At 48.8% G+C, this 12825-nt stretch overlaps 1 protein-coding gene across 1 annotated transcript; it reads left to right on the top strand.

Moving 5' to 3' along the window:
* The first annotated feature begins 4325 nt into the window (after positions 1–4325).
* LOC116862963 (T-box brain protein 1) lies at positions 4326–12599 on the top strand. Its single transcript, XM_032850407.1, has 6 exons — positions 4326–5230; positions 5821–5975; positions 6339–6460; positions 7006–7164; positions 8325–8386; positions 11640–12599. Exons 1-6 carry the CDS (start codon positions 4539–4541, stop codon positions 12496–12498), a joined length of 2049 nt encoding a protein of 682 aa, XP_032706298.1. The 5' UTR covers positions 4326–4538; the 3' UTR covers positions 12499–12599.
* Positions 12600–12825: the final 226 nt, after the last annotated feature.

Genomic DNA, 12825 nt, shown 5'->3' with positions numbered 1-12825 from the left:
AGAAAAAGAGGGCAATGTTAATTCAGACTTTTTTTTTTTTTTTTTTTAAGAGTACATTCTACCAATGTTGAGACTATCTGGGAGTTGCCTGCTGCAAACTCCACTAGACTTAGCTAAGACTGCCATAGAAGGTACATAATCTCTTCAAAGCAAATTAAGAAAAGTCACCATAATGTGAGTTTAGTATCATGAGAACGTAAGAAATAATTTGTTGTTGTTTTCTCTCATCTTTCCCAAATTACCTTGAAAGTACTCAGTTTTCTGAGAAAGACAAAAATTTGACTAATGGCAGGTTTTATAGATGACCTTATCCCTCAATCTGTTTCTAACCCGATACACATAAATAACTGCCCCTGTTAATACTCATGGCACAGCACCATTCTGGGTACACCAAGGAGAATGGGAAAACATGAAGGTAGATTTAATTCTTGTTTGTACCCTTTGTGAAAATATGGTAAAAATGTTTGTTTCTAAGTCTTCATTAAAAGAGGGTTTTACTTTGGGGACTTGGAATTTAGACTTCACCCCTACCAGAGGTGGTAGAAATGTGGTAGACCAAATTACTGTCCTATTTGAACAATTCCCAGGCTCTTATTGGTTGCCTAATGAACAGTTACCAGAAACTAAAAGTAGAAATGGCTTAAGTTCCCACTGTGTTTCACAGTCTCTTTTTTGGTGGAATAAGAGGTATTCTGAGCATTTGTTTGTCCTGTGGCTTTTTCTCTTATATATAGTCATAGTATGTTTTATGTAGGACATGTAATATGTATTAATTTAATTGCTGAGATTACAACAGCTAACCTTTTACAATTAAAATGTAAGTGGAAGTTAGCAGAAGTTTTCCTTTTGCCTAATTTAATCTTGTGTGCAGACTTTTTTGGGGTACATGATTTTTCCCTTTACATAAATAGGGTTCTATGGTTTATTTCACAGATATTCATTAGAGCTAGCCAAGATTTTTTTCATACAGTATGCCCTTAGAAGAAGGCCTCAATAATCTGGAGGCTCTTCTCAACATTCCATTTGAAATACTTCCTTTTGTTTTTCATTTTATTCTGCTGAAAACATCTGAGGTTGCTTGCACAATGCCTGCCTTTTGTTCTTATTTGATCACCTCACCCGTCTTGCACTCCCCACAACCAGTACCACTTTCTCCTACTTGGTTCATGTTGGAAACACTCCCAATTTCAAAACCTCACCAGGATCCCTCCTAGTAAAAACCTGCATATTCTTTTGAGATTTGGAATGGATGAAAATTAGGATGCCCTGAGTCTTGTTGAACACTTTTGTCCTGGAATATACAGCTATTTTAGCAGCAGTCTGGTGGCTCAGGTCCAGTTGGGCATTGAAATGACTTATTTAATCACAAGCTCAATAAGGTGTGTATGTGCTTATGTGCGCATTTTTACCCATCTATTATGCAGCGTTAAAGCAGCGCAAGAACCCAAACTCCTGCTTGCCTCTAGTACAGAGATATCCCTGCTTTCCTCTTTGACTAATATGGGGCCACTGAAAGCTCCAACCTCAATATATAGTGTGATCTGCCTGGACCAGGAGCACCTGGCTTATCTGGGAGCTCATTATATATACACAATCCAGGCCCCCACTCCAGACCTGAATAAAAAATCAAGAATCCTGGCACGGTTCACATGCACTTTAAAGTCTGAGAATCCCTGCTGCACGCAAGTATGGCTCAAGAGCAGGTGTGCTGATCTTGAGGAAAGTTAGTTTTCCCTTTTAAGCTTGTGTAAGTTCAAGATACAGCCTGTAATGAATCACTGAATTTAGTACTGATAACCTAAAGTCAGAATGCACATTTATCTCCTATTCTGATTCCTTAAAAACTGAGGAAGGTGCACTCTTTTCCCTTTCTACACTTTAACATTTCAGTTTTGCATTCTTCATTCTTTAAAAAGTTAATTCAGGATGCCACGAATGAGGAGATCGCCTTCAAGAGCCTTTTTGGCTACCTACTTAAGGCTCTTGTCCCACTGAGAAAGGGGTGGAGGGTAACCTTGGAAGCAGGGGATAGAGAGGCGCTCAGAGACAAAGAAGTTAATGGTCGAAGAAAGGAGAAAACAAGAATAGCCAAAGTTGGGCAAAAACCACTCAGGAGAAATGGTGGTGAAAGGTAAAGGGCAGAAAAAACAAGTGTCAAATAGTGTCATAGCTCCCGTCCCCTCCCCCGCACCCGGATGCCTGAACAGCCAAGGCCCTGCTTGTTGATGAAGCTTCATGGCCAGGAGCTGAGATTTGCTTCCGAAGAGAAAAATGGGCCTGGCTGTATTTTTCTCTCAGAAAACTGTCTCGGCTTCAGTCGGACATCTGGTCACCCACTTGTCCAGCCCAGAGCCGTCGGCGCTGGGCCTGGCTCGTGGCGCCCTGCTGGAGGCCACAGCTGGTGCCCTCTGCAGCCAAGGCGCCCAGCCCGCCTTGGGGGGTTGGGGGGACTCAGGCTGGGCTCCGCGCTGACCGTTCGGCCCACTGAGGCAGCGCTCTTTAAAAAGGCGCCCGCCTAGGCGGAAGTCGAGTCGGTTAACCCCTCTCTGCCCAAGTCTAGGACCCACCCAACGTCCCCAGAGCCGCTCTCCGTCAGGCAGGTGCCGAGCCCCGAGGAGGACTGACCGGGCGGAGGTTCCCGGGCAGTGCCTCTGCCACCAGAAGAGTGTGTGCCCCTGGCGTCTGCGCCAGCGCGGCTCTCCCCAAGCTCCCCGAGTCTCCTGGGCGGCGGCTGCCTCTCGGGACCGCCGGGGAGCTGGGCAGCCACCGCTCAGGCCGCTCGGGGACGTTAGACAATGAACCAGAGCCGGGCGGATGGCCGAGCGCGGGGAGGGCCGCTCAGGCTGCCAGCCCGTGCAATGCTCGGCGCGGAGCCCGCCCGCCTGTCGGCCAGCCTGCGGGGCCCAACTGAGCTCCCGCCGCGCTCCTCCTCCTCCTTCCCGCGCGGCTCGGCGTCCCGGGGAAAGCCGCGGGAGGGCAGATTGGCGGGTGCCGCCACCGGAAGCAACTTGGGGCGGATAAAGCCTCTGCGCTCTCGGCCCTCTGGTCCACGGCTGGGTTCCTCTCCCGAGCCAGAACTGGGAGATTTCTTCCGACATCCCAGGGTCGCTTTGGGCCTCGTGCTATTTATTTGTGCCAACATCCTTTTAAATTGGTTATTTTCTCTGTTCCTCCGCTGATTCTCCCTCATTTTAAACTTACTGGCATGTTTTTTTTCCCCCTCCCGTCCAGATTATATAAACGTTGCACACACACGCACACACACACAGACACACACACGTCTTCGGTATCGATCACTGCGTTGACACCACTTCCACTCTGTCTCCCCAGATCAGCGCTTCCAGCGAACCCATTTGCACGAGGACTGGGCCCTTTCTTTTCCTGGCGAGGCTTTTGAACCTTGTCGCCAAGCCAGTACCTCAGAGAGAAGGAAGTGCAGTGGGACGCGCGGCATGCATGGCGCCTGCCCCCAGTTAGATGCTCTTCAGATAATCGGCAACCAAGCTCGCTGATAAAATATTTAGGAAAGACCTCGTAAACATCACTGCAAATACATTAAGGCACTTCAGCCCGACAGCTTATGATTATTTCAAACTTAAAAAGGTGATCATGGATTGTTACTGTTTCTGTGCTCAAGCAAGAAACCGAACCTTCCCGAGGTGGGTGGATGGGTGGGTGAGTTGCAGCTTTTCGCCCCCACTTCTCCCCCCCGCCACACACACACTCCCGTTCACTTTCATCGCCGTGGCTCTCGGCAGCAGTGATTTATTTATTTATGTATGTAGTTAAAAAGGTGTGCGTGGTGGGGGGCAGTTCGCGGAGGACACGCAGGACCTGCTCACAAAGGACTGGCTCAGGTGTTATGTGCTTCTGTATTAACTGGAAAAGACAGACTCTGGAACTTTTACAGGGCGAGAAGAGGCCACCGGCTCGCGCTTTGTATACTTTGCACTTGAAATCGTTACATTCAACTGAATATTTGGCTCATTCAGATCCGAAAAGTCTCCTAGCATCATCGAATTCCCTCCTCCGCCCCTCGCCGCGAGAGGAGGGAGGTGGGGGGAAGGTAGGAAAATGTTTAGTAAATTGCACATCTTTGAATCTTCCTAAAGCAGTGGTCACAAAGCTTAAAGGTGACACAACAGTGCTCACGTAAAGCCAACACACATTCCCCACCCCCCAAGCCAACAATAAAATCATCCCCTTCAATTTGCCATGATCGTCGCGACCAGGAGCCAGGTGATTATCCTAATTAATGTCTATCTAATTAAATTACTGTCAGCAGTTAACCAATGGCAGGAGCCGTTTCATCGGCTGCACAAGCAGCAAGATCAAAAGTGAGCCTTTTCTGATTGCTGCATAGTGTCAATTGGCCAATCTCTTCTCCCAGGGAAAAAAAAAAGTAAATCAAACCTTTGAGAAGCATTTGCTGGTTGAAGTGCTTTCTGTCTAGTGAGGGGGTCTGTGGATTTCTAGTTTATGATAAATAGGACTTTAAAAACCAGGGACAGGAGGGCGAGTGTTCAGGTTCTAGAGCTATGCAGCTGGAGCACTGCCTTTCTCCTTCTATCATGCTCTCCAAGAAATTTCTCAATGTGAGCAGCAGCTACCCACATTCAGGCGGATCTGAGCTTGTCTTGCACGATCATCCCATTATCTCGACCACTGACAACCTGGAGAGAAGTTCACCTTTGAAAAAAATTACCAGGGGGATGACGAATCAGTCAGATACAGACAATTTTCCTGACTCCAAGGACTCACCAGGGGACGTCCAGAGAAGTAAACTCTCTCCTGTCTTGGACGGGGTCTCTGAGCTTCGTCACAGTTTCGATGGCTCTGCTGCAGATCGCTACCTCCTCTCTCAGTCCAGCCAGCCACAGTCTGCGGCCACTGCTCCCAGTGCCATGTTCCCGTACCCCGGCCAGCACGGACCGGCGCACCCCGCCTTCTCCATCGGCAGTCCCAGCCGCTACATGGCCCACCACCCGGTCATCACCAACGGAGCCTACAACAGCCTCCTGTCCAACTCCTCACCGCAGGGCTACCCCGCGGCCGGCTACCCCTACCCACAGCAGTACAGCCACTCCTACCAAGGAGCCCCGTTCTACCAGTTCTCTTCCACGCAGCCCGGACTGGTACCCGGCAAAGCGCAGGTGTACCTGTGCAACAGGCCCCTCTGGCTGAAATTTCACCGCCACCAAACGGAGATGATCATCACCAAACAGGGAAGGTAATGCTACATTCTTGGCAGTCGCTGCTCCAGGCATGGCCCGGGGGCAAGTGCGCCGGGTTGTGACTAATCCCGGTAGCGATGTTTTGGGGTCGGGAGCGGAGTGTAAGGCGCTCTGGTGCGCCCTGGAGTTGGCTGGTTTTGGAAAAAGGGAAAGTGGAAGGTATAACAGCCGCGGTGGTGTTGGTAAGGGGGTTTCCGCTCTAGAAAGGTGGTCAGAGAGCCTGTCAGGGGCCGGAGAAAGGCGAAAGAGAGGGAGAGTCCGGGCCTGCAGCTGGGAAATTGTAGGGACGCATCAACGCCCGGAACCGAGGACAGGTGGAGGTGCGGGTCGCCAACCTCACTCTCCACCTGGGCAGTGACACCTGCCGACTCCCCACTCCAGCTAACCCGCGGATCTCCCCGACTTCATCCTCACATCTTTTCCTCCCCCCACCACCCCTTCTCTAACCCAGCAAACATTCGCTCATCCACGCTGGGAAGAACAAGTTTTGCTTTGCTATCTGGCGCCGCGCTTCTTGCATTTAATCTTTAACATTTACGTGTTTTTTTTTCTCTTGTTTTCTCCCCCCCCCCCTTAATTTAAATAGGCGCATGTTTCCTTTTTTAAGTTTTAACATTTCTGGTCTCGATCCCACGGCTCATTACAATATTTTTGTGGATGTGATTTTGGCGGATCCCAATCACTGGAGGTTTCAAGGAGGCAAATGGGTTCCTTGCGGCAAAGCGGACACCAATGTGCAAGGCAAGTCCTTCCAATTAACACATTTTCCTGACACTTATTTAGGTGAGAATGATTAATTAAAGCCTTTGTGGACTGGCTCGAGAGACTTTTAAAACGATCGGCCAATGACTTCTAAAAGGAAACGAGGGGGATAGGGGGACAGACTGAGCAGCGAGAAGGGGGAGGATTATGCAAAAGCTATTTTAATCATCTCCAGTTAATAGGAAGAAAGCGAGGCCTAAAAAACCCCCAGCTAATGGGCCTCACTGTGGAATAAGGTGTGTGTGTGTGTGTGTGTGTGTGTGTGCGTGTGTCCTACTTGGTGAGGAGTTGGGACTGGGCAGTGCCCAGGGCATAATGTAAACAACATATTTCTTTCTCTAGGAAATCGGGTCTATATGCATCCGGATTCCCCCAACACGGGGGCTCACTGGATGCGCCAAGAAATCTCTTTTGGAAAATTAAAACTTACAAACAACAAAGGAGCTTCAAACAACAATGGGCAGGTCAGTGGCTCAAGCGCTCCTTCCCGCCCCCCCCACCCCCACACGTCTCTCGCTAGCTTCCAGTCCATTAGTTTAAATCAGCATGAGAAAATGGACATATGTTTTTTTTGCTTCATTAACAAGCCTTTTTCAAAATTTTATTTCCACCCTCCTATAAAGTTATTCTTGCCCCCCCGCCCAATTCCCGAGTTCCCGACCTTCCCAAGAACTGTACAAATACTCGATTGATTTCAAGAAGGAAACCCACAGGATCGGAGGTTGTAAAAATCTTTGTTCCTCCTAAAAGGAGGGCTAGGCGGATCGGGAGGCCCTGACGACCAGGCAATCGGGTTCGGTTTTCCTCCGGTGCTCCGCTGATCTTTGCTCGGGGAGGAACCAGGGCTGGTCCTGCCCCAGCTAGCAAGTCACCAGCCAAACGAGTCCCGCGGTCAGTTAGCCGGGGCGGCGGGCTCCAGCCAGCCCCGGCACGGCCCGCGGCCCCAGCCCAGCGCACACTGACCGCGCTAACGCGCCGCCCTGCGCTCCCCTTTCTCTCCGCCGGACAGATGGTGGTTTTACAATCCTTGCACAAGTATCAGCCCCGCCTGCATGTGGTCGAAGTGAACGAGGACGGCACGGAGGACACCAGCCAGCCTGGCCGCGTGCAGACATTCACTTTCCCCGAGACCCAGTTCATCGCCGTCACCGCCTACCAGAACACCGATGTAAGGAGGCCTGGGGGCTGGGCGCGCGGCGGGCGGCTGCGGCTTCGCCCCGCACCAGCCGGCAGCCCCGGCCATCCCCGGTTCGGGCACTAACATCAGCAACAGCTGGTTCTGGTGCGCCTTTTAGGCGGAGGGCTAGGGGCCTGCTGGGCACCTTCTCTGAATACCTTGCCGGTGGGAAAACGCTTCCTATTCGTCTCCATCGCGGGTCACACGGGCCATCTTTGAGGGGCCCAGGATTTCTAGTAGGGTCTCTTTTGGGAATTTTAATTCAGTTCTCAAACTAGAAGAGATTTAAATTTGCTTTCTCCCCCCCCCCCCCCCCCCAAAACTTTTTTTTTTTTTTTTTTTTTTTTTTTTGGAGTCCTTCTTCCGTTTAGAGAAGAAGCAGATTTTCTCCTGCATTTTATTATTGGCAAGCTTTGGCATTATCTAAAAATAATTAATTAATTAATTAAAGTCTCAGAATTGATGGCTAAAATAAACAAACGTCACTTTTTGGGCGATCAAAAGAACAGACACATTCACATATCTAAAAAGTACAATAAATCGAATTACTGGAAGCTGTGGAGTGAGTTTTTTTAGCACTTGAACCTCTTCAACACTTGCAAGTTCGCCAAAACTTATTTTACTTCTGTTGATTTGACGAGTAGGAGTGACGGTGTTTTTTTTTTTTTTAACTTAAATGGAAGTATCAAAAATGAAAATATGCATTTATTTTAAATTAAAGCTGATTTTAAGATGCAGTTATGGGTTCTTGAGGTTGTGAATCAGAAGTGACCAACTTTTTAAAAATGTGGTGAAACACTTAAAATAGGCAACATTTGGTGATGAATTCAAGTGCCCCTTAAAGATTTGTCTTTTTGTAACAAGTATTTTTAAAATGTGCATGTGAGCTGACCTAGAACACGTGGGAGAGCTAATTGAAAGCAATCCTTTAGTGTTAGGCATCATTAATTTAAACATGTTCCTCATAACTTTCATGAAACGTTCTCTTTTTTCCCTTTCTATTCATTCCCTCCAATTTTTCCCTTGCTCCCTAATGAAATTGTGGGCCACAGACCCCTGTAAAAAGTGGTGATACATCCATAAACACCTAATCCACCTACACAGAAGGTGAGACCATATTAATCTTTTTTTTTTTTTTTGGTCTTTTCTAGATCACACAATTGAAAATAGATCACAACCCCTTTGCAAAAGGATTTCGGGATAATTATGACACGTAAGTAGTTTTGCACCTTCCTTCTCAAATAGTTGTGGAATTGGGCTTTAGGTCAAAGGTGTATTGTTCTGTACAAGGCTGTTGGAAGCTCAAGTGTGCGAAGACAAGTCTGTTTCCAAGGTCTTCCCTTGCCTTTTTGTGGGCTCCCTTTCTTTCTGGTGACTTTCTGGCTTGGTGTTTTTGTGGTTTGGGTCAAAGATTTCCTCCACTTATTTTTATCTTTCTTATGAATTACAAAGTTGTTGGCGGGCCTCTGGGGCTGGCTGACTGGTGAAGCTGCCCGGGTTCCTGGGTGCGGGAGCTGTATGTGTCGCTGCAGATGCTCAGCTCAGATTGTCTGTGTCTGAAACCGCCCGATTCTGCCGGAAAGTGCATGTGGCTCTGGCAGTTGTTACATTCTCCTTGGCATATGTGACTTTTATTTACCCATTTCCAAGTTTTATGTAATAGCTTTTCCTGTGCAAGTTTACTATGGACTGAATAAAAATGTGCACCCACCGTAGGCAAGGTCATGAGCAGAGCCGTTGTTACAGTTATTTCAGGCTTTGGGAAGGACCCAGGTGCTGTTGCTGTGTATTATTTATAAGCTTCAAAAGAAAACTATTTCCTTTTATCTTTTGCATCTAGGCGTGTTTTAATTAAATGTGTTGGTACCCTTTTCTCCAGGCTTCCCTAACTTGTGTCTTTTCTATCAAAATGATGTTCTCTGGGGGACAGCAGAAGATATAAACTTAGTGCTTGTTCTCAGTGCTTGTTCTAGCATTCTTGCTCAGAGTTCAAATATAGTGCCCAAGAGTTCAGATAGTGTTATATAGCAAAATCTAAATCTGGATTGTTGGAATCTCCCCACTTTTATTCTGACCATAAAAGGGAAGGGTACATGAATTTTAATTTCATGGCTTGCATGAAGTATCTGGGATAGAGCTACAAAGTCGAAGTTGTCTTTGACCAGAAATAGATTAATTTTGTGGAGAAGTAGACAAGTGGCTGTTTCTATTCCATCTCCAGGTAGATAACAAACTTCCCTCCTGATATTTTTTATGAAAAACTAAAAAGAATCATTGATATTTCCTTGTATAACTGTCAGGTGCCTCCCTTAAAAGTAGTTTTGAGGAAGCAAGCCTCATCGAGATGACTCCCCAGAATAAAAACTCAGCTATTCTAGTCCTCACAATCTAAAAATGTGGACCCGGCACTGTGGGAAGTGTGTGGCCCAGGAGGCCAGAGATACTGGTCTCTGTACTAGGGGGTCTTGTAGGTTTTGAGCTTTTAATTCTGTTGTGAACATCTGTTCCAAAGCATTTTATTTTGCACAGATCAATTCGGTAATCCCAAGTGGGTTGGGACCTGGATGGGCATCTAAACTGTATCTTTTGCAGGCTGTTTTTTTTTTTCTTTTTAAAATATTGTGGTAAACAGAGAAGATATTTGCACCTTGCTGGTTATGTTCCCTTCCTGCCTCCCTCTACTTATCTGAAGCTGGAATTAAATTTCAGGAGGGAAATTTTGTGTGGTAAGCAGAATGGACCTGCATCACCCTCACCCACCCTTTTCTGGCTGACTTCTGTAGGAAATATCGCTTCTTTTTGTTTCTTAAACTGTATATTTTCCATAAAAGCTTCCTTATCTATACAAATGGAGACTTTAGGTTTAGGGGACAGGGGAGAGCAGAATGGCTTATGCCACCCACCCTTTGCCCTTTTATGCTGATATGTTGAGCATGGATCACTTTTGGAGAAATAGGGTGAGCAGTAAGAGTTCAGGGGGACTAGAAGGTTGCTTGGCCACTCACCAGGGAATCTCTTCCCCCAAGGATTAAGGTCTGACAAGACTGAGGCTCTCTCTCAAAACAGTGTGTTGATTAAAGATTAAAACATTTATGTGTGAGCTAAATAAAAAGGGAGGCATGTGTCTATGTGTAGGAGAAAACACTTCTACCAATCTTGATCCAATCTCTGGTTCTTTCTCAATTCTAATGGGATTTTCTAGGCCCAGGGCCTAGATTAATCTTCATTTCACCTGCGGTGACTCCCAGTAACACAGTTACTGTCTGTGGGCAAGTTATTTAGCTTCCCTTTGCCTCAGTTTTCTCCTCTGTAAGGTGGGATAATAATGCTACATAACTGGGAGGATTGTTGTGATGATTAACTGAATTACTATCTATAGTCCTAGACAACAGTGCATGGCACATAGTCAAGTTGTATAAGGGTTAGCTATTATTGGTGGGAGAGTGCTTGGAGGAGCTTGATAATCACCGTGAGAGTTTGTCCCAAAGGTGTTTTTTGTTTGTTCGTTCCGTTTTGCTTTTTGTCTTTTTTTAAATTTTAATTTTTATTTACTTACTATTATTATTATTATTCTTTATCAGTAATGGTTCAAAAGCTAGGACAAGATCAGCATACAGAACCCTTTTTCTTAGAGCCCCTGGCTGGCTCAGTCAGTAGAGCATGTAACTCTTGATCTTGGGTTCCACTCTTGACTCTTGATCTCATGTGGTCAGTTCAAGCCCCATGTTGGGCGTAAAGCTTACTTTACAAAAGAAAAAAGAAAAAAATGTATATATACCTTTTCTTTGTAAAAGAATTTTATTGACTGATGACTTCATTTCCAAGTAGTAATTCTTGTTATTATTGGTAGAGGTGGGGGTTAAAGGATCACACGGGGGAAACAATGGACAGTAAATACTGTGGAGGCTGCCAGCAGCAGTCCTCAAGTCTCAGAAGACTGGTGAAGCCCAGTCTTTGATGATTACTACCTGGATAGCCTACGTGTCTATCAAATGGAAGAAAGTGTTCTTCACAGAGTGAAAAAATGGGAATCTTGTTTAGAAATATTGCCCAGAAACTCTCACTGCACAGAAAAGGCCCACTGAGCAAATAACACCTTAGTCCCTGGGCAAATCTGCCCTCATGTTCCTACAGACATTGGAGAAGTGGGATGAGACTCCCCTGCTGTGCTCCGCTCTCTGATCCCCTGTACAGCTTTCGAGAGAGAGGGGACAGGCAAGCCTTCCTCTTGATCTGTGTTTTGCCTAGCTCCCTGAGTAGACAAATCGACCTCTTTCCAATTGCACGATTTATTTTATTTTGGGGAGAACGTCGGTCTGTGACCTTTTTGTCCGTCTCCACCCTGGACCGCAAGTTACAGATGGAGATTGTGGGGGTGGGCGAAAAGTGGAGGTGGCCTTCCCTTTGCCTCCCGAGGGGACCTCTCTGCCACCCCTCGGTTCTCTCTCTCTCTCCTTCCCTCGCAGGATCTACACTGGCTGCGACATGGACCGCCTGACCCCCTCGCCCAACGATTCCCCGCGCTCGCAGATCGTGCCCGGGGCCCGTTACGCTATGGCCGGCTCTTTCCTGCAGGACCAGTTCGTGAGCAACTACGCCAAGGCCCGCTTCCACCCGGGTGCGGGCGCGGGCCCCGGGCCGGGCACGGACCGCAGTGTGCCCCACACCAACGGGCTGCTGTCGCCGCAGCAGGCCGAGGACCCGGGCGCGCCGTCGCCGCAGCGCTGGTTTGTGACCCCGGCCAACAACCGGCTGGACTTCGCCGCCTCGGCCTACGACACAGCCACGGACTTCGCGGGCAACGCGGCCACGCTGCTCTCCTACGCGGCGGCGGGCGTGAAGGCGCTGCCGCTGCAGGCGGCGGGCTGCACCGGCCGCCCGCTCGGCTACTACGCCGACCCGTCGGGCTGGGGCGCGCGCAGCCCCCCGCAGTACTGCGGCGCCAAGTCGGGCTCGGTGCTGCCCTGCTGGCCCAACAGCGCCGCGGCCGCCGCGCGCATGGCGGGCGCCAACCCCTATCTGGGCGAGGAGGCCGAGGGCCTGGCCGCCGAGCGCTCGCCGCTACCGCCCGGCGCCGCCGAGGACGCCAAGCCCAAGGACCTGTCCGACTCCAGCTGGATCGAGACACCCTCCTCCATCAAGTCCATCGACTCGAGCGACTCGGGGATTTACGAGCAGGCCAAGCGGAGGCGGATCTCACCCGCCGACACGCCGGTGTCCGAGAGCTCGTCGCCGCTCAAGAGCGAGGTGCTGGCCCAGCGGGACTGCGAGAAGAACTGCGCCAAGGACATAGGCGGCTACTACGGCTTCTACTCGCACAGCTAGGCCGGCCCTGCCCGCCCGGCCCCGCGCCCCGCCGCCGCCCGGCCCCCCAGCCAGCCCCTCGCAGCTCTCCCCAGCTCTTCCTCCCCACGGCCCACCTCGCGCTCCCCCTCATGTCACTTGGCCCTCGAATACCGTCTGCGACGAATAAGTACAGGTCTCCGAGTTTGATTTTAACCTTTTTTTGCACAGCAGTTTCTGCAGTTAGCTCACCGACCTTCAACTTTGCTGTAAACCTTTCGGTTTTCCTCCTTACTCTCCTTCTGTGAAGTTACACTCCTAACAAGCCTCCTCCCTCTCGTCTTTTTCTCACCCTCTCCTTCTCTTTCT

The sequence above is a fragment of the Lontra canadensis genome, unplaced genomic scaffold (assembly GCF_010015895.1).
Source record: "Lontra canadensis isolate GAN:19392208 unplaced genomic scaffold, GSC_riverotter_1.0 scaffold416, whole genome shotgun sequence".
Lineage (NCBI taxonomy): Eukaryota > Metazoa > Chordata > Mammalia > Carnivora > Mustelidae > Lontra > Lontra canadensis.
The sequence above is the reverse complement of the archived record's forward strand: the minus strand, read 5'-3'. Positions and strand labels throughout refer to the sequence as shown.

What these genes read in the sequence shown, in the direction of transcription:
- LOC116862963 (XM_032850407.1), top strand. Translation starts at nt 4,539, where the DNA reads ATGCAGCTGGAGCACTGCCTTTCTCCTTCTATCATGCTCTCCAAGAAA. An exon ending in CCGCCTACCAGAACACCGAT is followed by an intron (nt 7,165 to 8,324) that starts GTAAGGAGGCCT and finishes GGTCTTTTCTAG; the next exon opens with ATCACACAATTGAAAATAGA. An exon ending in TTTCGGGATAATTATGACAC is followed by an intron (nt 8,387 to 11,639) that starts GTAAGTAGTTTT and finishes CTTCCCTCGCAG; the next exon opens with GATCTACACTGGCTGCGACA.